The 22199-nt window shown below is 34.4% G+C and overlaps 1 protein-coding gene across 7 annotated transcripts in view; it reads left to right on the forward strand.

The window, feature by feature from the left end:
* The window catches only part of PCDH15 (protocadherin related 15), a 1524279-nt gene that overhangs the window by 1134558 nt on the left and 367522 nt on the right, over positions 1 to 22199 (forward strand). For all 7 annotated transcript variants that reach the window (XM_054690675.1, XM_054690674.1, XM_054690669.1 and 4 more), the window contains 2 exons: positions 3777 to 3887; positions 15132 to 15302. In XM_054690675.1, coding sequence (XP_054546650.1) covers positions 3777 to 3887; positions 15132 to 15302 — 282 coding nt within the window. The remainder of the gene's footprint in view (positions 1 to 3776; positions 3888 to 15131; positions 15303 to 22199) is intronic.

Raw genomic sequence — 22199 nt, forward strand, 5'->3', positions numbered from 1 at the left:
TGATTAATACAATACAATTTGCTAAACAGTGTATACTGATAAATGTTTATTCAAATAATAAATTAGTTACTTAACACAAAGGCTCTATGTAATTGTTCTAAACAGTATTAATCTTAATTGTAGATCCTCTGTTGAATCACAATATGAGACACTTAGCAAAATGAAAATTTTATATAGTTATAAAAGATGTGTTTAGTGAATAAGAGTTCAATTAAAAAGTGTTCTGAAGAACAATAAAATCCCTAATTGCTAACTACATTATTTGAAAAATTCTACATGTTAAATGAAAATTGTAACTAAAAAAAGATCAGAAATATCCTCTAAATTAATTTGTATGGAAAATAAGAATAAGTATAATTATATCACTGAGAGAACTCCTTCAGAATTGAAGAGGGTAATCACAAAATATACAAATGACAGAAATGATGGGGGGAGAGAGAGAATAAAAAGGAAGAGGAAGATATTGTAACTCTGGATATTAAAAGCTAATCTTCTCACATTCCCCTCAATGAGCCTGAGATGGGCAATTTGAGTTAGTCATTATCTTATTAGCTCTCACTTCTTAACTGACCCATATGTGTCAGCTGTCTTCTCTTGTTCTCATTTTTGCACTCCCTCCTTTTTTTCCCTTTTTCATGTCTCCCCTTTGCCTCCTCACCTCTACCCTCTCCTACTTTTTCCTCCTCCTTCTTCTGAAACAATCCAATGCAGCTCCAACGTAGGTATTTCACCTGATGCTCACAACCACATGCACAATCACAACTGCACAAAACAACCAAAGAAAAATGTCCCAGTGCTGGAAGAAAAGCCCTTTTGCTATAGCTATTGAGAAACTGTTACATTGTCAAAACTGCACTAAAATACAAGAATGACCATAAGGTCTTTTAAATGGTAAGAAATTTTTCTTATAAATTATATTATCAGGATGTGGAATACGTTGTGTTTTTCTGAGGACAACTTCTGTCAGAACAGGAGTGTTGAAAGACACTATTTTTTATTTAAAGATTTATTCATACAAAACTGGGGTACAGGCCAGAGGTTTGGGGGGTGAGAGGATTCACCAGAGACAGAGTGGGAAGCAGAACAGACAGACTGACTGAAGTAAATACACTGCCGAGGGGAGCAGTGGGTGAGACAGGAGAGGTCTGCTGCACCAAATGGGTCACCTCCTTGGTGGGGGATTGAACTCCTCCTGCAGTGGTTGCAGATAGCTTCATAGTGCTGCGTTTTAACCCCTTCCACCACCAGGGAGGCCCTGGAAATCACTTTAGGCATTGTCCTTAGATTGGTGTATTGCCAGGAAGAAACCTAATCCCTGACAGGGTAGGAGTCTTATTTTAATGACGTACACTGTATTTTTTTAATTCTTTTTAAAAAATATTTATTTTTAAAGATTTATTTGTTTATTTATTTATTTAATTATTTATTTATACATACAAGCACTGGGTACAGTCAGAAGCACGGAAAGGTGAGAGAATTCACCAGAGTCAGAGTGGGGAGCAGAGCAGGCAGACTGACAAAGTACACTGCTGAGGGGAGCAGCAGGTGGTAGGAGAGGTCTGCGTGCCATGTGGGACTCTCCCCAGTGGCCAGGGATAGAACCTGCACTGCAGAGCTGTGGGCAGCTTTGTAACCCAGCACTCAACCACTGTGCCACCGGGGAGGCCATTTTTTAAATTCTTTTAATTGAGGTAACATGGGACTCCTCCCCATCAGGTATTGCTACAAGATGTTAACCATCACCAGATCACCCATTGTCAACCAGCATAGTCCATTGTGCTTCCTTCTCTCTGTATCCTTATCCTTCCTCCAACCTTTACCCCCAGATGCTTTAGTTCTATAGTCATTTTTCAAGGGCTTGTTTTTTAAGTTTGTCTTTCTGTGATTCTTAGTATAGTTTCTTTATATTTACCATATTAGTGACATCTTTCAGTATTTCTCTTTCTGACATATAATTTAGTGTTATCCCTTCAAACTCCATCCTGCAAATGACTTTAGTTTTTCTTTTTTGATTGTTGATTTGTATTCATTGTGTATATCTACCAGATCTTGATCCACTGGTCTGTTCTGGGGCATTTAGGTTGTTTCCATATCTTGACTATTGTAAATAGAGCTGCTGTGAACATAGGGGTGCAGATTTTCTTTGGATTAGTGCATTTGTATTTTTGATAGATTCCTAGGAGTATATTTGCTCAGTCATATGGCAGATCTGTTTTTAATCTTTTGAGAAACCTCCACACTACTTCCCATAGGGGCTGGACCAGTGTACTTTTCTACCAACAGTGTAGAAGCATTCCTTTTTCTCCACACCTTGACCAGCACTTTTTGCATCTGGTCATTTTGTTATAGGACATTCTCACTGGTGTAAGGTGATATCTCATTTTGATTTTGATTTGCATTTCCTTGTTTATTCATGTTCCTATTGTTCATTAATATCTCTTCTTTGCAGAAATGTCTTATTCAACTCCTTTACCCATTTGTTGATTTGTTATTTGTTATTTGAGTTGTATGAGTTATTTGTAGATTTTGTATATCAGTCCCTTGTCACATGTATGGTATGCAAATATTTTCTCCCATTTTGTAGTATATATATTTGTTTTGTTATAGTCCCTTTTGCTGTGCAGAAGTTCTTTAGTTTGATGTAGTTCTAGTTGTTTATTTTCTCTTTTGTTCTCATGAAGAGCACTTTTTAGGCCTGTTTGGGATGATGGTAAAATTTTCCTACTCCAAGGTGTTTTTGCTGAGGCTTGAATGGATGAAAAAAATCATCATATTAATAGGAGAAAAGTTAAAAAAAAACAGAAAATTCAAATGTTTGTAAATTCTAAAGTATAATAGAGCACACTTGAATATTTTTGTTCTCTTTATAAAACTGTGGCAGCAGGAGACAGATGGGGAGACTTCACATGACAGAGGAGGAAGGGGTACCTCATTTACACTCTAAGGATTCAGAGGATATTCTCAAAGAGTACATGTTCACGGATAAATGTGCACCCATATGACAATTCTTCTAAATTACATTCTTCTAGGTTATGCAAGGCAGGTCAGTGATTGCTTCTTTAATTGGGGGAAAAAATGAGCAAAGAAAAAAGTTTGTAAAGTCTCCCTTGGTCTTTACTTAAAACAATCTATTTTCCATGTGTTGGTGGTAGACTTTTCCAAGCACACTCCAGTAATATTCTTCTTCAGGAACTAGATTGACCATTAGTTCATATCAAAGTGGCACTTATTAGAAGAGTCCTACTTTGAGAATGTTGATAACATTTATCTTGAGGGTTGGTAAAATGAAATTAACCAATAACACAGATGCTTTTTCACATATATAGGCTGTTTCAAGTTAGTAGTTGTATTTAATACTTGAAAATGCTGAAATGTTAAAAAAGGATATTAGATAGAAACCATTAATTGCAATGTTTGAACACTTCAGTAATAAAATAAGTGTTGACAATATATTATGGCAACAAGACCAATTTCCAGATACCCGAACTTCAATGTAGAAGTATTCCAAGACTATGAAGTGTAACTCTAATAATAAATGAAAAACTGTTGTGGGAAACAAGTTTCTGTTTTATCATCATCAGAGGACTCTTGTAAAATCCCCTGGGGGGAAAAAAGTTTATAGAAGTGAACAAATATTAAACTAAGCTTGCACCCATGTTCCATTTTCAGATTAGACCACACCATCTATAATTTTCAAGAGGACTTAGCTACAGTATTGAGTTCTGTAGTTCATTTTCTATTCAAATGATGTGAAATCTATATCTTCCTATTTTCAGACATCCAATGACACCTTTGAAATCCCTCTCATGCTGACTGGAAATGTAGTGTTAAGAAAGAGGCTCAATTATGAAGATAAAACTCGCTACTTTGTCATCATCCAAGCTAACGTGAGTATTCTGTTTCTCTTACTTCTGTGAACTTTTCACTTAAAGAATTGATCCAAAATATATGAATATGAAACTATAACCTCAACAGGGTAACTCTGCCCTCTGTGTATTTTATATATTCTATTCTTCTAAATGGGAGATGGGATAATGTTGGATATAATTATTTTCAGTCTATTCTTAACTTTCAGAATCTCTCACACCCAGTCCTAAATCATTTGTTTTTAACATAATCTGAAGTTAATCAATGCATGTTCCACTAAACATGTACAACCAAATCACATTGAGAGCATATTCAAAATTCAGATGGACCTAACCTCAGACCCCCTGAAAAAAAGTTATTTAAGGTAGAAATGGATTAACGCATATTATTTATTAGCACCCCAGGTGATTGCAAAGTATATTAAAGGTAGAGAACTATCAAATGAGTAACCTTTTCCCTTATGGTATCCTTTATTGCATAAATCATTACTAGATATCAGCCACTGTGACCATGATAATAATATGAGTATAGCAGTAATGGAAAAAAAAATATATAGTTTTTATACAACAGACATATTGCTATTATTTATTATTATTGTTGTTGTTATTATGACCTCCCTATATTTAAGTGGATAAAGGCTTGGCTTGGTTTGGCAGCTCAAGTATATTACCTTGAATTTCTTCTGCCCCTATATTCTTTTATCTGTAATTTGACTATTATTCCAATACTTTACTGCTGGTGCTAGTGACTATTAAAGGCATAAGCCTCATAACTGCATTTCAAGTCTGAATGTAAACAGATGGAAAGGGTAGGAAAACAAGGATGCTTATGTTTGTTGATTCTCTTTCTTTTTATCTGAGTGAAAAACCAGTCTCCTAATAGAACTGGTTTATATTAGGCAATGTAGCAGAAAGGAGAGTTGAGAAAGCTGATATGTGTTAAAGTGAGATGAGATAATCATCCCTGGATTATACCAATTATAGTCATATCCTGAAGCTAGGCACACTGATGACCTTAAAAAAAAAAAGGAAAAGAAAATAATTCATTAGCAAGGAGAAAAATAGGGTAGCATATTAGCAAAAACTAAAGCAGGCCACAGATTGTATTTTAACCATAATTAAAATTAAAATTCTCCTACTGAAGGGGAGAAGTTATTTGTGAATCATTATATCAGAAAAAGAATTAATAACCCAAATATATGAGTTCATGAAATTCAACAACAAAAAAGAAACAAGTAACATAATTAAAATATGGACAGAACCTCTACTCACATACCCCAGAATAGGAGGTTGTGCTAAAACTCTGCCCTAAATGCAAGTATAGAAAAACTGTATTTTGGTCACAGAACACATCATCAGTTTAACACTAACAATGGAAACCAAAACATGCATGTCTTGCTCTGAGGTTCATGACTCACTAGTGCACTGAGTAGCAAACAGGTAAGGAGTTGTGGACAGGGCAATAGCCATGCCAGTCAGTCCAACAAGCCAGGTTTCATGCGTAGATGGAGAGGGGCATATAGACTCAGCAAGAGCAATGAGTGTAGATCTTGTCCATGCTCACTGGGATTGTTGAATCCAATTGTGGAATATCTGGCTGCCAGCAAGTAGTGTGGGCATGGGAATCACCTCCCCTTTCCTTGCAGGGAGTGCTGAAAGATCTGCTTCTCAATTGGCACCAGGAATGATTTTTGTCCTCCTCTTAGTGTTCCACAACAACCCTGCACTACACAAATGGAATTAGAGGATCTAACAGAAAAAGGACTTTAGAGTAGCAATTTTAAGAAAACTCAATGAAACTGTGAAAAAACAGGAAAATAGAAAAAAGGAGGTGCAGGATCTCAGGAAAGAAATAGATGAACAGTGAGAATTCAATGCTGAAGAGATTGCAAATATTAAAAAAAAAAAAACACAAAGAGAAGATGAATGAAATTAAAAAATAAAGGGCAATAGACTTAAAGTGGAAATACCATATCCAGCAATACAACTGCTATATATTACCAAAATAATATGAAGACACTAATATGAAAAGAAGAGTCATGCAGCCTTATGGTCAAAGCAGCATTATTCACAATAGGCAAGACATAGATTAGATTAAAATTTTCTGGAATACATGCTCAATGTAATAATAACTAACTATTAAAAAAGATAAATACCGGGTCTCCCTCATGGTGCAAGGAGTTAAGAGGCAGCACTATGAAGTTACCTATAGCCACTGCAGCATGAGTTCGATCCCTGGCCAGGGAGGTGACCCACTTGGCGAAGCAGACCTCTCCTGACTTGCCCACTGCTCCCCTCAGCAGTGTATTTCAGTCAGTCTGCCTGTGCTGTTCTCCACTCTGTCTCTGGTGAATCCTCTCACCCCCCCACACACCTCTGGCCTATACCCCAGTTCTTGTACGCATAAATAAATCTTTAAAAAAAAAGTTAAATAGCCCTTTTGGGACAAAAATGGATAGAATTTGATGTGATTATGCTAAGTGAAAAAAAAAAAAAAACTAGGAAATTGAAGACTGTTACTGGATTATCTCACATGTTTGTGGAATATAAATAACCAAAGAGAACAAACCGGAAAGACCTAGAGAATAGTTCTTAGATCATGCATAATATATTGGTTACTAGAAGAATTGGAGGAGAGGGATATGGGGCTTAAGGAGGGAAGGTGACATGATTGTGGTACTGTAGTTTTGATGGAGAGTAAGTGAGTCACAATATAGGGAAGGAACATAGGGAAGTATTAAGTTGTACTCTGAAAATTACACAGTGATGTAAACTAGTGGCAAATCAATGAAACTTAAGAGTCTAAAATAAATAAATACTTCAAAAAATAGAAGATGAGCAGAGGATCTGAATAGATACTTCTCCATAGAAGACATACAGATGACCAACAGGATGGGATGATCTTCATCATCTCTTATTATTAGGGAAATGCAAATCATAACAATGAGAAATTATTTATACTTGCGAGAATGGCTATTATCCAAAATATAAGAAAAGCAAGTGTTAGAGAGGATGTGGAGAAAAGGGACAACCTTGTACATTGTTGGTAGGATTGTAGATTGGTACAGCCACTATGGAAAATGGTATGGCGATTACCCAAAATATTAAGAATAGAAATATCTTATAATACAATTAGCCAACATTTGAGTACCCAAAGAACATGAAAACATTCATTTGAAAAGATGACTGCATCCCATATTTATGGAAGCAATATTTTCAAGTCAGTATGTGTGGAAACAATATATGTGCTCATCAGTGTATATGTGGATAAAGTATATATACACAGTAAAATACTCTTCAGGTCTAAAAAGTTTATAATCCTGTTATTTGCAAGAACATGTAGTGATCAAGAGGATATTATGCTAAGTACAATAAGTTAGAAAGAAAAACAACTTACGTATGGTAGATAAACAATATCAAGATTTAAAATCAAAGATCAACCAAATTTTAGATTTTAAGAACAAAATAATGGTTACCTGAAGAGAAGGGGAAGATAAGTGGGTTCATCAGGTAAAAGGAGTCATTTCTATGGTGATGGATAGAAACTAAAATTTTGGCAGCAAATATAACATAATATACACATATGTTGATTTATAATGTTGTGTATCCAAAATGTATGTAATGCTATAAACCAGTGTGACAATTAAAAAACTGTTTATATGTTTTTACATCTTATGTACACCATATTTCAGAAACAACCCCTTATTTAACCTTCCTTCATGTCTGCTTCCTACTGAAACATGGAATATGTGCTAATTTTACATCCATTTTTTTTCTTTTAGATCTGTCAGTTTCTTGGGCATATTCTGAGTAATAGGGAAAAAAATGAAAGCATGTGGCCTTTACTTTAGGAAAATATGCTTATAAAATCTTCAAATAATGAAGATATATAAGAATGTAGAAATGTGAATAAGTTATTATATCTACAAGTATGAATAAAATTAAGAAAAATTAGGTAAATATCCTCACACAAAAAGGCACTTTCAAGGGAAAAGAACTCACTTTTAAAGTTACTTAGAGGAAGGCAATTCTTACTGGCTGCTGTTTTCTTTAAAAAAAAAAATAGTCTAACAATCAAATTGCTAGGATATTTTAAAATTTCCATCAGTGTTATTTCATTTGTCACTGGTGAATATAGGCAAGACAACCATCTCTGTTGTCTTAGGTAATAGAGTTAGGTTCAGAAGACTCAGGAAAATTCTAATTATATTGCTTTTTTTTTCTTTCTCTGATGTAAACAACTGATAATGAAAGAGTGTTTAATATATTTATCTATGAATGAGTCTGGAGGTGTTTCTAGTCATTTTGCTAAACTATCCAGAACTTGAAGACTGAGTATGAAAATACTTAAAGTTTCTTCATTCCATGACTCCTATTACATGACATTGCCTCAAAATTTAATAAGGCCATCAGCAGGTCTGGCTCATATTCATTTAAAAACTCCTTTTCATGTAATTTCATATTGTGTGGTAGAGGTCACATCTCATGGCCCCACTTAAACAATATTTAAATTATATACTTCTAAATACAGAGCTGTTAGTAATGAATTAGAAATTAGCATTTGTCTCTAGCTTGATCAAATAATAGTGTACAATTAAGCTATTTTATATCATAAATTCTTAGTATCTGACAGAGATGTTTAATTGTTTTTACATTATAATAGTGGAAATCATTGCAATTTTATAAAGATGTACTTTGTAAAAAAATTATATTAGGACAATTGGTTATCTCCAAACTATTAAAGATATTTCCCTGAAGTTCTGTTAAGTACATTAATTTTTCTGAAAGAATTTCTTCTTGCAATGTATTGATGAAAATTTCTTCTTATTTTGTAAATAGTTTTTCTCAAAAACAGTGGCATGTGATTGATATGCCAGACATTGCATTATAGTATGAATCAAAAATGTACATTATGTAGTCATCATATAAGACCGAAGTATTTGAGGTCTTCGGCCGATTTGGTGGCACAGGGGTTAAAGTCACAGCACAATCAAGCTTATCACCAGCCACTGTGGCCTTAGATCCCCTGCCAGGGAGCTAACCCATAGGGCACAGCAGACCTCTCCTGTCTTGCCCACTGTTTCCCTCAGCAGTGTATATCAGTAGATCTACCTATCGTGCACCCAACTCTGTCACTAGTGAACCCTCTCCCCCACACACCTCTGGCCTATACCCCAGTTCTTGTATGCATAAATATAAATAAATCTTAAAAGTATTAGAGGTCTTGATTAAGGATGCTAAATATTTAGGGACTGGATTGATAGTGCTTTTCTGTGAGGCATGACCATAAAGTACCAGCCAGGTAAAATCTCAGACTCTGTCAAATATACCTTACTGTTTTCTTCATTCTATGTTGAGATAGATAGATAGATAGATAGATAGATAGATAGATAGATAGATAGATAGATAGATAGATAGATAGATATATCAGCAGTAAAGTGGATGGATGGATGGGTTTAGATGAGCGCACACGCGCATGTGTGTGTGTGTATTTTAAATTCCTGCTAGTAAGCTTTTATGTTAGATTGTTTTTTCTATCATTTGCAATTCCTTGCATAGTTTTAATCAAAAAAAAATTTAAGATATTTATTTATAAATACAAGGGCTGGAGTACAGGCCATAGATGTGGAGGGGTGAGATGATTCACCAGAGACGGAGTGGGGAACGGAACAGGCAGACTGACTGAAACACACTGCTGAGGGGAGCAGTGGGTGAGTCAGGAGAGGTCTGCTATGCCACGTGGGTATCTCCCTGGCCAGGGATTGAACTCTTGCTGCAGTGACTGTGAATACTTCATAGGTTGCGTCTTAACCCCTTGCACCACCATGGAGGCCTCCCATAAAATATTTTGTAAAGATTTATTTATTCATGCATATAAGAACTGGGATACAGGCCAGAGGTGCAGGGAGTGAGAGGATTCACCAGAAACAGAGTGGGGAACAGAACAGGCAGACTGAATGAAATACACTGCTGAGGGGAGCAGCGGGTGAGACAGGAGAGGTTTGCTGTACCTTTAATCACAAATTTAAATAGTGATGTCAATTTATAGAAGCTAATTAAATGTTCCATGTAACTAAATGTTTAATGTTACAGAATGTATAAATGATAGATGCAATAATGTATACTCAGAAAATGCAAATAGTCTAACTGGGATAAAGTTTAAAAGTCTTATTTTTTTCCTTGCTAGTCAGCCATAGTGATAAAAAATAAATTGAAAATAAAAATAAGTAATTGAACTAATATCTTCTATTTCAATGTTCAAAATTTAAAAATATTTTAACAAGAGAGGATAAACAGAGAAGGAAAATGGGAAAGAAGGAAATATTTTTTTATGATAGTTTTCAGTATAGAGTGGTTTCCCGCAAAGGCATGAATGAAAATATAAACTTAATGAAATCATGTAAAATATTCATGAAATTAATTATATTTTATTTATAATATTCCCAATGTAGAGTGTTGTTTAATTTATCCATCTTGAGCAAATAGCATTATTTAGAAAGAGAAAAAGAAGTTTGGATTTTATCCAAACTGTCAGGGACTTTGTTTTTTTTTTTTGTATTTTTTTTTTTACAGATTTATTTATGCATGCAAGAGCTGGGGTACTGGCCAGAGGTGTGGGGGGTGAGAGGACTCACCACAGACAGAGTGGGAAACAGAACAGGCAGACTGACCAAAATATACTGCTGAGGGGAGCAGTGGGTGAGTCAGGAGAGGTCTGCTGCACCATGCGTGTAGCTCCCTAGATGGGCATGAAACTCATGCTACAGTGGCTGCGGATAGATTCATAGGTTGTGTCTTAACCCCCTGTACCACCAGGGAGGCCCGTGGGTGGGTGGGGGTTGCTTTAGATGAATTTTTAAGATCAAATTTGGTTTTAAGCTGCAAGTAAAACATTATGGGTTAAAAAAGTCCCCATTGTCACAGCAGACCTCTCCTGCTGTGCCTGCTGCTCCCCTCAGCAGTGTTTTTCTTCAGTCTGCCTGTTCTGTTACCCGCTCTGTCTCTGGTGAATCCTCTCATCCTCCCCCGCATCTGGCCTGTACCCCGGTTCTTGTATAAAAATAAATAAATCTTTTTTTAAAAAAAGTCCCCATTGTGTATTCTGTTAAACATAAATCCTCTCATATGCACTTGTATCTATTTTAGGGAGTAGTGAGCATGACCCAAGTAGAAGAGAATAATGGCAGATTCAGTACTGACAGGTTAAAAGAAAGACTTAAGATGGGAAATATTCTCTAGAACTGTGATTTGTTGGTGACATATAAGCTATAAAGATCAGTGTAATGAAATCATAGAAACAACTCCAAGGACATTATTTTTTTTTTCTTTTATTGCCAAATATTCCTGGGACTTTGTGTGTGTGTGTGTGTGTGCCATATTCAGTCTCACACAAAGTATTGTTTGTTTAATATTCGATTACATTTATTTAGTATTCAGTAATGTTGAGCCTTTTTCCAAGCTCAATATTAAGCAATCATAATTTTATACTAGTAGATTTGGTGAATCACTTTTTTTCCTAAAATTTAAAATAAACCCATAATATTTTGTTATATAAACTTCAAACTCATACACTTAAAGTATAAAGTAAATGTTCATTTGTAGAGCACCAAAATTTTATTTCATATTTCATTTGCCACTTTGAAAATATTTTCAATTCTACTAGGCAATAAATACACATTGGAATTTTAAAACATAACATTAGATTTTTCAGAATCTCTATGCCATATGTATCTAGTCAATCACAATTATCTGTGTGTTCTTATAGAAATTAATTGAAATTTTATTTATAATTTTGTCAAAAAGGCAAACTTTTCCCCTATCTTCTTATGTTTCAGTTTTGGGACTTATAAATTAAATTGATAAAAGGTAGATTAATAGAAGAAAAGGTAGTGTTTTCATAAGTATATGTAAGCAAACAAAAGAAGTATTTCCTTAAATAGGAAATTAACAGGGATTAGTTATCAAACTGGAGAAGAAAGAAGAGGACTTCTATGGGAGGAACAAATGGGTTTCTAGCTAGAACAAACAGAAGAAGAGCAAGTTTGTGGTAATATTTTTCTGTGCAGATTCTTTTTTTTTCCCCCATGGCTTTAAAACTTTCCTCAGAGAGGAAATTCATGGCTACCTTACTTCTAGAAATTTCAGGCCTTAGTGAGATTAGGGAAGATCCATGATGGTTTCTCTCTGTATATATTAATTCTTTAATACTTCACCATAATCTTTATATCAACTTTGAGCTTTCAGGTGTGTCACCATACTTTGAAAATTTAAACCACCCCCCCAAATTATACCACAGTCTATCTTATGATGTATCTCTACATCAAAGAATATGAGTCACATTGCTGTTACAGTCCAGAAAAGTTGCACTTGCAAAATTTCATCAACAGAGTTGCTTTTTTTTTTTAACTCATACCTTATAACATTTATGACCATTTTGATCAACCATATATAGGAAAGATCAACTAGAGTGCAATATTGCACAAAGCTTAAGAAAGAGAGATATTACAGGGATAGGGAAATTGGGTATATTGAGTAAAAGGGCTCAACCATATGGTAAAGGATGGAATTGGACTGGTAGTGGTAAACTTAATGTAATATCTAAGCATGTTGACTTTTAATGATATGTCCTTGAAGCCTATATAATATTATAATGCAATATTACTCCAATTAAAAAAGAGAAACATTTTTAATTGTTAAACATATTAATGCTTAATAAATGTCATTATAGAAAAACATTGAAAAGCAAGTTAAAATAAGATGTCAAACTATTACTATAATAATATTATTTTTAAAAAATTCATGAGTTAAGTTCACTTATAAATTTTTTTTTAACATCAAGAGTCCTTGCAATGATGTTTTTCTTTTTTTTTAAATAATAAATTTTATTTTTATATTCCCCATACAATTGCAGCCCCCCCAACTTATAAATTTTTTAAAGATTGATTTTTATTTTTTTATGCATACAAGAGCTGTATAGGCCAGTGTGGGGGGAGCAGTGAGAGGATTCACCAGAGACAGAGTGGGGAGCAGAACAGGCAGATCCACTGGAATACACTGCTGAGGGGAGTAGTGGGTTAGGCAAGAGACATCTGCTGCACCATCTGGGTTAGCTCCCTGGTTTGGGATTGAACTCATGCCACAGTGGCTGGTGATAGCTTGATAGCACTGAGACTTTAACCCATGTGCCACCAAGGAGGCCCAACAAAGCATAAAATTAACCATTCTATATGAACAACTCAGTGGCATTTCACATATTTATATTGTTATTCAAACACTGCTTCTGTTTCCCTCCTTTTTCCATAAAGAGACATTAGAACCCTTAAACATGTGTTCCTTAAACCTACTATTGCAACACTTTGGAACCACCAATTTATGCACTGTCTCTATTGATTTACCAATTCAGTATATTTCATGTAAATGGAATCATAGATTTTGTGACCTTTTATTTGTTTATTTGCTTGACTTGCTTCATCTAGCATGTTTTTATCCATGTCATAATATTTATCAGCATTTCATTTTGTTTCGCGGCTAAATTGTATGTTGTTTTATACACACATACACCCCCCCAAATATTCTTTATTGATTGGTGAATTATTGGATTATTTCTAACTTGAATATAGATAGTGCTTTTTTTTTAAATTTATTTATTTATTTATACAAGAACTGGGGTACAGGCCAGATTCGCAGGAGGGTGAGAGGATTCACCAGAGACAGAGCGGGGAACAGAACAGGCAGACGAAATGCACTGCAGAGAGGAGCAGCAGGCACAGCAGGAGAGTTCTTCCGTGCCATGTGGGACTCTCGCCCGCCAGCCGCCTGGGGTTTTACCCGTGCTGCAGAAGCTGTGGACAGCTTCAAAGCGCTGCACTGCGCTCAACCACCTGCACCACCAGGGGAGGTCCCTGATGGTGCTTTTTGAACACACATCTAAGTATAATGACTTTTTGGGTGCTGCATAGAATAGAATTGTAAGGAAATAGAAAATCAAAATAATTCTTCAAGATAGCTAAATACTATGAAAGTAAAGACATTTCCAGATTCTGTCATCATGAATGACAAAATGCCACCACTATCTTCATAGTGAATCTTCTGGATGAAGATGACTTCAATGTTGAACTCAATGGGTTCAATGTTTATTCTTTGTATCCTTTGACAAGCACTTTTTAGATAAATGTGATAGATCAGTATAAATTACTAATGAAATAATTATCACACCTTAGTATGGACTGACCATAGTAATTTCCTTCCAAAGAAATGGGAAGGGAAAAGTAAAGAGTAAACTTTACAGTGATGAAAACTGACAAGCACACCCTCATTCTGGTAATCAAAGTTAACTTAAATATTATGTTAATGACACACACATATCGTATGTCTATAAATACACACACATACACACACATATATACACACATATATACACACACATATATATACACACACATATATGCACACATATACACACACACATATATATATTTACTGATAAATATGATAAAACAACATTTTACCTCTGTAGTTTTCCTGTCGAAATCAGATAACCCCAGTAAAAATATCAGAATCACTTTGGTGCACCCCTACCTTCCGCAGTGTTGTAGGCCAATTATATCTCAAACTAGAAAAACAAAGAATAAACAACAAAAACTGTATTCTTGCCAGTATATATTCTAGTGAAAAAAAGGGAAGTTGAACCTACGTTTCATGTAACTGCTAAAAGCACACTTTTCTCTGAAATTGCAATTTCTTTCAAAGTAGTTATTATAGGGCAAACTGGGTAAGGAATAGAGGTGGACTCTATTATAGTCCCAGTCTTTCTATAAATTAAAATAATTATAAAAATTATCTTTCAAATCTCGAGTTTACAGCTACAGATCATTAATAGCTAGGTGTTTTCTTCCTCCTCCTTATTCTCATTTTATAATTAAAGTTTTGTTTTATTCCAGAAAAGCTTTCCCAGTGATTTAAGTTAATGTTAATTTTTTTTCTCTTCATAATATGCATCAAAAAACTCAATGAAGTAGATTTCTAAGGATGGAATAAGCACATAACAAAATCTGTTAGTTGAAGGCTGGACCTATAAATGTACAGATAGCTACTGTAATATATTTTTCAAGAAACTGGGAATTAAATACAAGTGGATTTTACTATATATCTAACCTCATTATTTCATACAGTTCATTTAAGCAGGTTACTTTTGAATCATTTTAAAAGAAAAGATTGCCTCCAAATATCAACAAACCATTCTTTCGTTTAAATTTTCTTTCTCAGGACCGTGCACAAAATCTGAATGAACGGCGGACTACCACCACCACACTCACAGTGGACATTCTGGATGGAGATGACTTAGGTCCAATGTTTCTTCCTTGTGTCCTCGTGCCAAACACTCGTGATTGTCGGCCACTCACTTATCAAGCTGCCATACCTGAATTAAGAACTCCGGTAAATATATTTCTTTTTTTCCCTTTCCTTACACCTCTTCAGCACAATGAAATCCTGTTCAAGTGTTTTGCAGACATATTAGGTAAGATTACGAAAATTCAGTCTGGGTGATTAACAAGCCATTTTAGAGAATATGGGTAAATTTTGGGTCTTGATGCATAATTACAAAATAGAAAGTATTTCATGAAACAACTATCCATTTGACATTGAATATTATTTATTTTTTTTAATTCATAGTCCATGCATCATAACAGATTTCAGTTGTCAAAATATTCTAGGTCATTCCAAAGGGGAATGCCTCCAGTATTTTCTAAAATTCTCATCTAAACATGCAGTTCTAATTCAGAGGGAACACAGCAACAGGATACTCTTTATCTTTTAAATTTCTGAAATATTACTGAAAATTATAACTAGCTGATTGTGGATGGGAGTTGATGAGTTCTTAATATAATATGTGTTCCCTATAGATGCATTTTAAAGAAACTGAAAGGTGAGGCATGAGTTGATATTTTCTTTTTTTTTTTTTAAAGATTTATTTATTTATTTATATAAGCACTGGGTACAGTCAGAAGCATGGGAGGGTGAGAGAATTCACCAGAGCCAGAGCGGGGAGCAGAGCAGGCAGAAGGACTGAAGTACACTGCTGAGGGGAGCTGTGGGCGGCAGGAAAGGTCTGCGTGCCATGCAGGACCCTCCTCCAGTGGCCGGGGAGCAGCTGGGGATCGAACCGGCGCTGCAGAGGCTGCGGGCAGCTTCACACCCCAGCGTTCAACCGCTGCACCACTGGGGAGGCCCATGAGTTGATATTTTCAACACTAGAAAATGCATTTTTTAATTTTTTTAAAGATTATCTATCTATCTATCTATCTATCTATCTATCTATCTATCTATCTATCTATCTATCTATCTATCTATCTATTTATGCAAGCATTGGGTATAGTCAGAAGCTCAGGAGGGTGAGGGAATTCACCAGAGCGGGGAGCAGAACAGGCAGACTGACAAAATACACTGCTGAGGGGAGCAGCGGGGCACGGCAGGAGAGGTCTGCCATGCCATGTGGGATCCTCGCCTGCTGTCCGGGATTGAGCCAGTGCTGAAGAGGCTGCGGACAGCTTCACAGCATGGCATTCAACCACTGTACCACCAGGGAGGCCCAAAATGCATCTTTTTAAAAATTCTAATAGAGCTATAAATTGTTGTCAACTTGGAATTCAAGCCTTAGACCTCTATAGATTATAGGTATTCATACATAAGAATGAAAAACTGTAAGGCAAATGGTTTTCCTGCTGAGGTTCATATATCAACTTTCCCCTATATTACAGAGAATGAAATTCCCAGGAGTCAGCTAATTGGCTAATGTCTTTGCCATCCCTCTGGAAAACTTTCAGCTTTCTCAGTTGGTAACATAACTTGTCAGAATTTGTTTGATGGCATTTGAATTTTTTTCTCAAACATGTGAGAAGTATAGTTTTGGAGAGCCTCTCTGTTTATGAGACTTGAAAATAAAGCAGATTTTTTTCCTCAAATGCAGCTTATATTTTTTTTTAACTTTGGAGATTTCTTAACTGATATTATAATACATTTATGGGTTGTATTCACAGCAAATCTTTAACAGCTGAGAATCACTTTTATCTCTATTGGCAAAACTATTACTTGTCTACTTGGTTTGCATAAACAATAAAAACTGGAGGAAAAAAAGATAAATCTTATGGTATGCATTAAAGAAAGAAAATAATACAAATTTTCAGCTAAATTTAATGTTGTAGATAAATAAGCTAATGTAGAACATTTCTCATCAGACTGTTGTAGATTACCTAAAATTGTATGTTATGATATTATTTTTGTTGAATACTAGTTAGAAAACTTTTAATGATGGTGAGCATTAAACTTGAGGAAAAGGCAGCTATTTTTTTTTATTTTTTCGAGTCAGCTTATATAGCTAAAGTATCAGTGTGATATCAAGAGAAGCGACTTAGGGTAAAATACTGAATCTATGAATCAGTCCAATGAGTATTTAGTAGTATTTAACATATGGAGGGAAATAAAGGAAGATAGAGATTGCAGCTTGAGAAGCAGTGTGTGTTGACCTTATAAAGGAACATTGGGTATTCTTTCCTCGCTTCCATAATAGACTGAACATCTATCTTATTCCTATGCAGTTTCTTGCTAGGGCTATTTTCTTTTATTGGTTCATATAGCTGAAGTATCAGTGAGATACCAACAGAAGTGACTTACTGATAAAACAATGGCTAAATTAAATGAATCAGTCCAATGACTGTATAATGTATTGAGGAAAATAAAGGAAATCAGAGATTTTAACATAATCCAAAATCAGGACAGTGATATAAATACAAATAATGATTAATGGTTATATAAAATGCCCAGTATGTCATGAACTGTGTGAAGTCTACAAAAATATTAACTGAAACTCTTTTCCTCTGTTAGTATTATCTTCATTTTACAAATAAGCCCTCTCAGATACTGTGTTTAAGTAATTTTTCCATGGCAATGTAGCTAATAGGTAAAACATATTTTCTTTTAAAACCATGTATCTTATCACTTATTATCAGGGAAATGCAAATCAAAACAACAGTGATACCATCTCACATCTGTGAGAATTGTCCATATTAAAAAAAAAATTTAAAAAAAAGAGCTGGGGAAGGTGTGGGGGGAGAAAGGAACTCTATTACACCACTGGTGAGAATGTACACTGATCCAGCTCCTGTGGAAAGATGTATGGTGATTCCTCAAAAGACTAAAAATGGATTTATCATGTGGCCCAGAAATTCTACTTCTAGGTATCTATCCAAAGAGCACAAAAACACTAATTCAAGAGGAAACGTGCACTTCTATGTTGATAGCAACACTATACTATGTACAATAAACAAGAAACAACCTAAATGCCCCAGAACAGATGTGTGGATTAAGAAGTGGTATGTGCGTGCACACACATACACCCACCACCCACCCCACCCCGCTCCCAGGGATCTGAAAGGATAAACTCATGCCATTTTCGGTGATGTGGATGGAAATGGGATTATTCTAACCAAATTGAGCTAGAAGAAGGAAAATAAATACCAGATGTTTTCATTTATATGCAATCTAGAGAATACATGCAAAGTATCAGATGAAGACAAACTGTAAGACTCACACTTGAAAGCAGACCATAGATCTGAGACCCTCAGAAGGGGAAGAGGGGGAAAGTAAAGGGGGAAGTTGAGGATGGTGGAGTGTGGTAGAAAATTGTGGACACTTTGTTGCTGGGAAAACTATGGTGATGATACCTATGGGAAGAAATCCTATATTGTGAAAGAAGGTACATGGATGTTTAAAAAGAAAATAAAATCATGTATCTTAGGTAAATGTTATAATAGTCCAGGATGAGAAAATTCTATACTTCATTATCATACTTAAGATTGACTAATTCTTTAACATTCTGTGAAATAAAGAAATTTAGATTTTACATTTATATATCTATTGCAGATATTTTTCATTAATGCATATATTTGTATTGCTATGTAGAAAAAATGTTCATTTACAAAATTAAGCATTTGTTATGATTAAACAATGTATAACAAAACATCAAAATCTTCAAACTATGATCTTTAAATTTGCTCATAAAACCGCAAATATGCTAAACTTGAGGGAATGTCTATCAGGTCACACAACATCAATGTGGGCACCTTGACTGAGGTGTTAGGTCTACTTTTAGGATGTTTATCTTAGCAATTTGACTTTAGCTATTGACTTGAACTCCACAGAAGCTGAGCTAGAGTCTCCATTTTATTCTATTTGGTCCTCACAGCAGGGTGCTGCTTTCTAAGAACAAGCTTTCCAAGAGACATAGCAGACAGTTTATGAACTAGCCTTGCAGTTTACAGTGTCTCTTCTGCTATTGTCAGACCTATGCCAAATTCAAGGGATCAAACACATTCCATCTCCAAGTCATATTATAAAAAAAAAAAATATGTGGAATGAAATAGTATTTTAGCACTCTTTGGAATATAAAATTCAGCCATTACATGAACATTAGATTCCCATGTGGTCTTTTAAATGCCATTTTGGAACATTTCTGCATCATTAGAGTTAAGAACAAGACTTTGTTTTTGAGTTTCACTTTCATATTGCTGTGCTTTTGCCTGTCCTTTCATCATTATAATTTTTCTTTTACTATTTTCCTTTACATATTTGTGCTAAAATAGTTGAAAAATTTCAATAGTAAGATCTAACTATTCAGAGCAAGAAAACTAACCATTTGTGTCAACTGAACAGAACATGATGACTCTAATTATATACTTGCAGATCCTTTCCTGGACTAATTCTTCACATTTTGAAAATTTGACACCTGTTCACCTTTTTTGTTGATGTGAAATTTTTCTACCAATTATCTCAGTGGTGTTCTTGACTTGAGAAACTGTTCTTAGTACCACTACAATGCATGCAGAATTTATCAACTCAAAAATATGTAAAAGGTAGTCAAGTACAATTTTCATCTCATGAATATAATAAAGATATAAAATAAATATAAAATATAATATATATCATATTTAATATAATACAAACACTATAATATAAATTTGAATATAATAAAATAAAAATGTACTTTCTGTTGAAATGCATATCATTTCTTTAATGATAAACTTAATAAATAGTTTATGTGTTTTCTACTACAGAATACATTTTCAGCAAAAGTTAATGTCTTCATAAACACTAATGATATTATGTTAAATGTGTAAACATATAAATCCAGTATGGTAGACCTAAATAGTTATTCACTCAGGACCACAGTTTATAGTCCTATATTATTATTTATTTATTTTGTAAATGTCTACTAAGCACTAATATATGCAGAACTCTGTATTAGTTGAGGAAATGACAACTGGGATATGACAAAAATCTTTTTAAAATATTATGTAAATTAGTTCTCACTTATGGCTCTCTTAAAGTTGTTATTACACTGTCTAGTTATAGTTTTTGATATTATGGAAGAAATTCTGTGGAATTTTGAGAGCATAAAAAAAACCATGGCTCTGTTTTTGATTTTGTATTGAAGCATGGGCAGACACAGTAAGGCTTATTGTTTTTTTTCCAGAATTGAACAGTTGCTTGGTTGTCTAATTGCCTGCTTGTTTTGTAGTTGTTGTTGTTGTTGTTGACATTGTTGACTAACTTGTCATTTTATAGAAACACTATACTATTATTTTATCAGCATTATATATTTACTATATATACCTTCCTTAATTTATGGTATCAAATATTTTTATTATGTCAGTATTAGTTGCCTACCAGTCATAGTCATCCAGTATCTGAAATTCACGCTGTAATGAATTCTTCCCTATCCATGCTTGAAGCCTTTGGTTGGGACTCAGTCTAGCCTCAAATACTTCTTCTGTAATGTTTGTCATAAAGAAATTCACTTTTCATATAGTTGTCAAAGATAACTCTTCTGTTTTATTTATGGTATACTCTCCTTTTAGGGACACTTTGTCACTCCTTATAAGAGTTGTGATAATTTGTAATGATACACAGCATTTCTAATTTCCTCTTGGCTCACATTATCATTAAATATGTTACAATCTGGTAATCCCCTCTTCTCTTGTCTTTTATGAAATCACTGTTTTTTCTCCTGTCTTTGATAGCCTTTGGTTTGTCCTCTTGAAATTTTAACAGTTTTAAAAAAATGTGCATCTCTCTACTTAAATTATTTTCTATATCCATTCATTTATTTACTTTAAATCTGCATAGTCTTCCATCTTAACGATTTTCCAAGCTTTTATACAGCTTATTTTTTTTTTTTCATCATAGACTCACAAAGATTTTCTCTAAGTTGTAGATGTGTTTTCGGACTTGAAATCTCTTCTGACTTCCAAAACTTAGATTTTATGCCTTTTCTAGATATGTCTACCTGAACTTCCCACAGATGTCTCATTATCTTTTCTTGTATAGTCATGCTTACACTCACGTTAGCTATTGTTCCTCTCGGGGCCATTGTTGGTTTAGGCAGTGTGTGAAATATATACCCCTGTATATATCTCTGTAGAGGTTTAAACCTATAAGCCACAAAGCAGGGACAAACAGTATAAACCTACTATTTACCTCAATAAACATAATGTGTCAAAAATAACATAAAATTAATAAAATAAAAGCAGCTCCTTTTTTGGGAACTGTGGTGGCATTATTTTAAATAAGCAGATTTAGCACCGTCGCCACTTGTGCTAAATTAATTATTCAATATATTATTGCTTTGTGAAGAGGCAGTAACTGTTATAAAATGTCATAGTATAACACAGTGAGCCTAAAATATATCACTGAAGCAAATATTTACCTGGATAACAAATATACTGCTCACTCCCTTACTCTTTTTATGACCACAGAACCAGTGGATTTCAACTTTTTTTTTTTCAAAGTGTCCCAGAAATTCTCCTGTTCTGTGGAGACATCACTTGGACTTCTACCACAGAGTGACTTCAGCTCTTAAACACTTAAAATTTAACATTTGGAATTCTACTTTTGTCTCATTTGATAATTTAGAGAGTGTTTAATTTTAAGTTTCAAATTTCTAATTATATAGAAAAGGTTTTTAAAATTTTATGTATTAGAAATTGGGGCTTCTTAATCCTCAAAAGCAACTTCAAAATTACCACTATCAATATGATACTTATCTTGGCAAATATTTGGACTTTGCTTGAAGCAGTTACAGTATTGTTGTTTTGTTTTCAAATAAGCCAAAGCAAATGACTCTGATCTGTGTGAAATTAAAGTATTAGATATCAGAGATTCTACTGGTGACATGTTTAAAGGGATTAGTAACTGGAGACCGGGAAACAAAAGTCATAACTATATGTTATGGAAAAAAGGAGAGGATCATGTGTCTCTATTGGACTATGGGGGCTAATA

The sequence above is a fragment of the Talpa occidentalis genome, unplaced genomic scaffold, assembly GCF_014898055.3.
Source record: "Talpa occidentalis isolate TD23 unplaced genomic scaffold, MPIMG_talOcc4v2.1 talOcc4.8, whole genome shotgun sequence".
Lineage (NCBI taxonomy): Eukaryota > Metazoa > Chordata > Mammalia > Eulipotyphla > Talpidae > Talpa > Talpa occidentalis.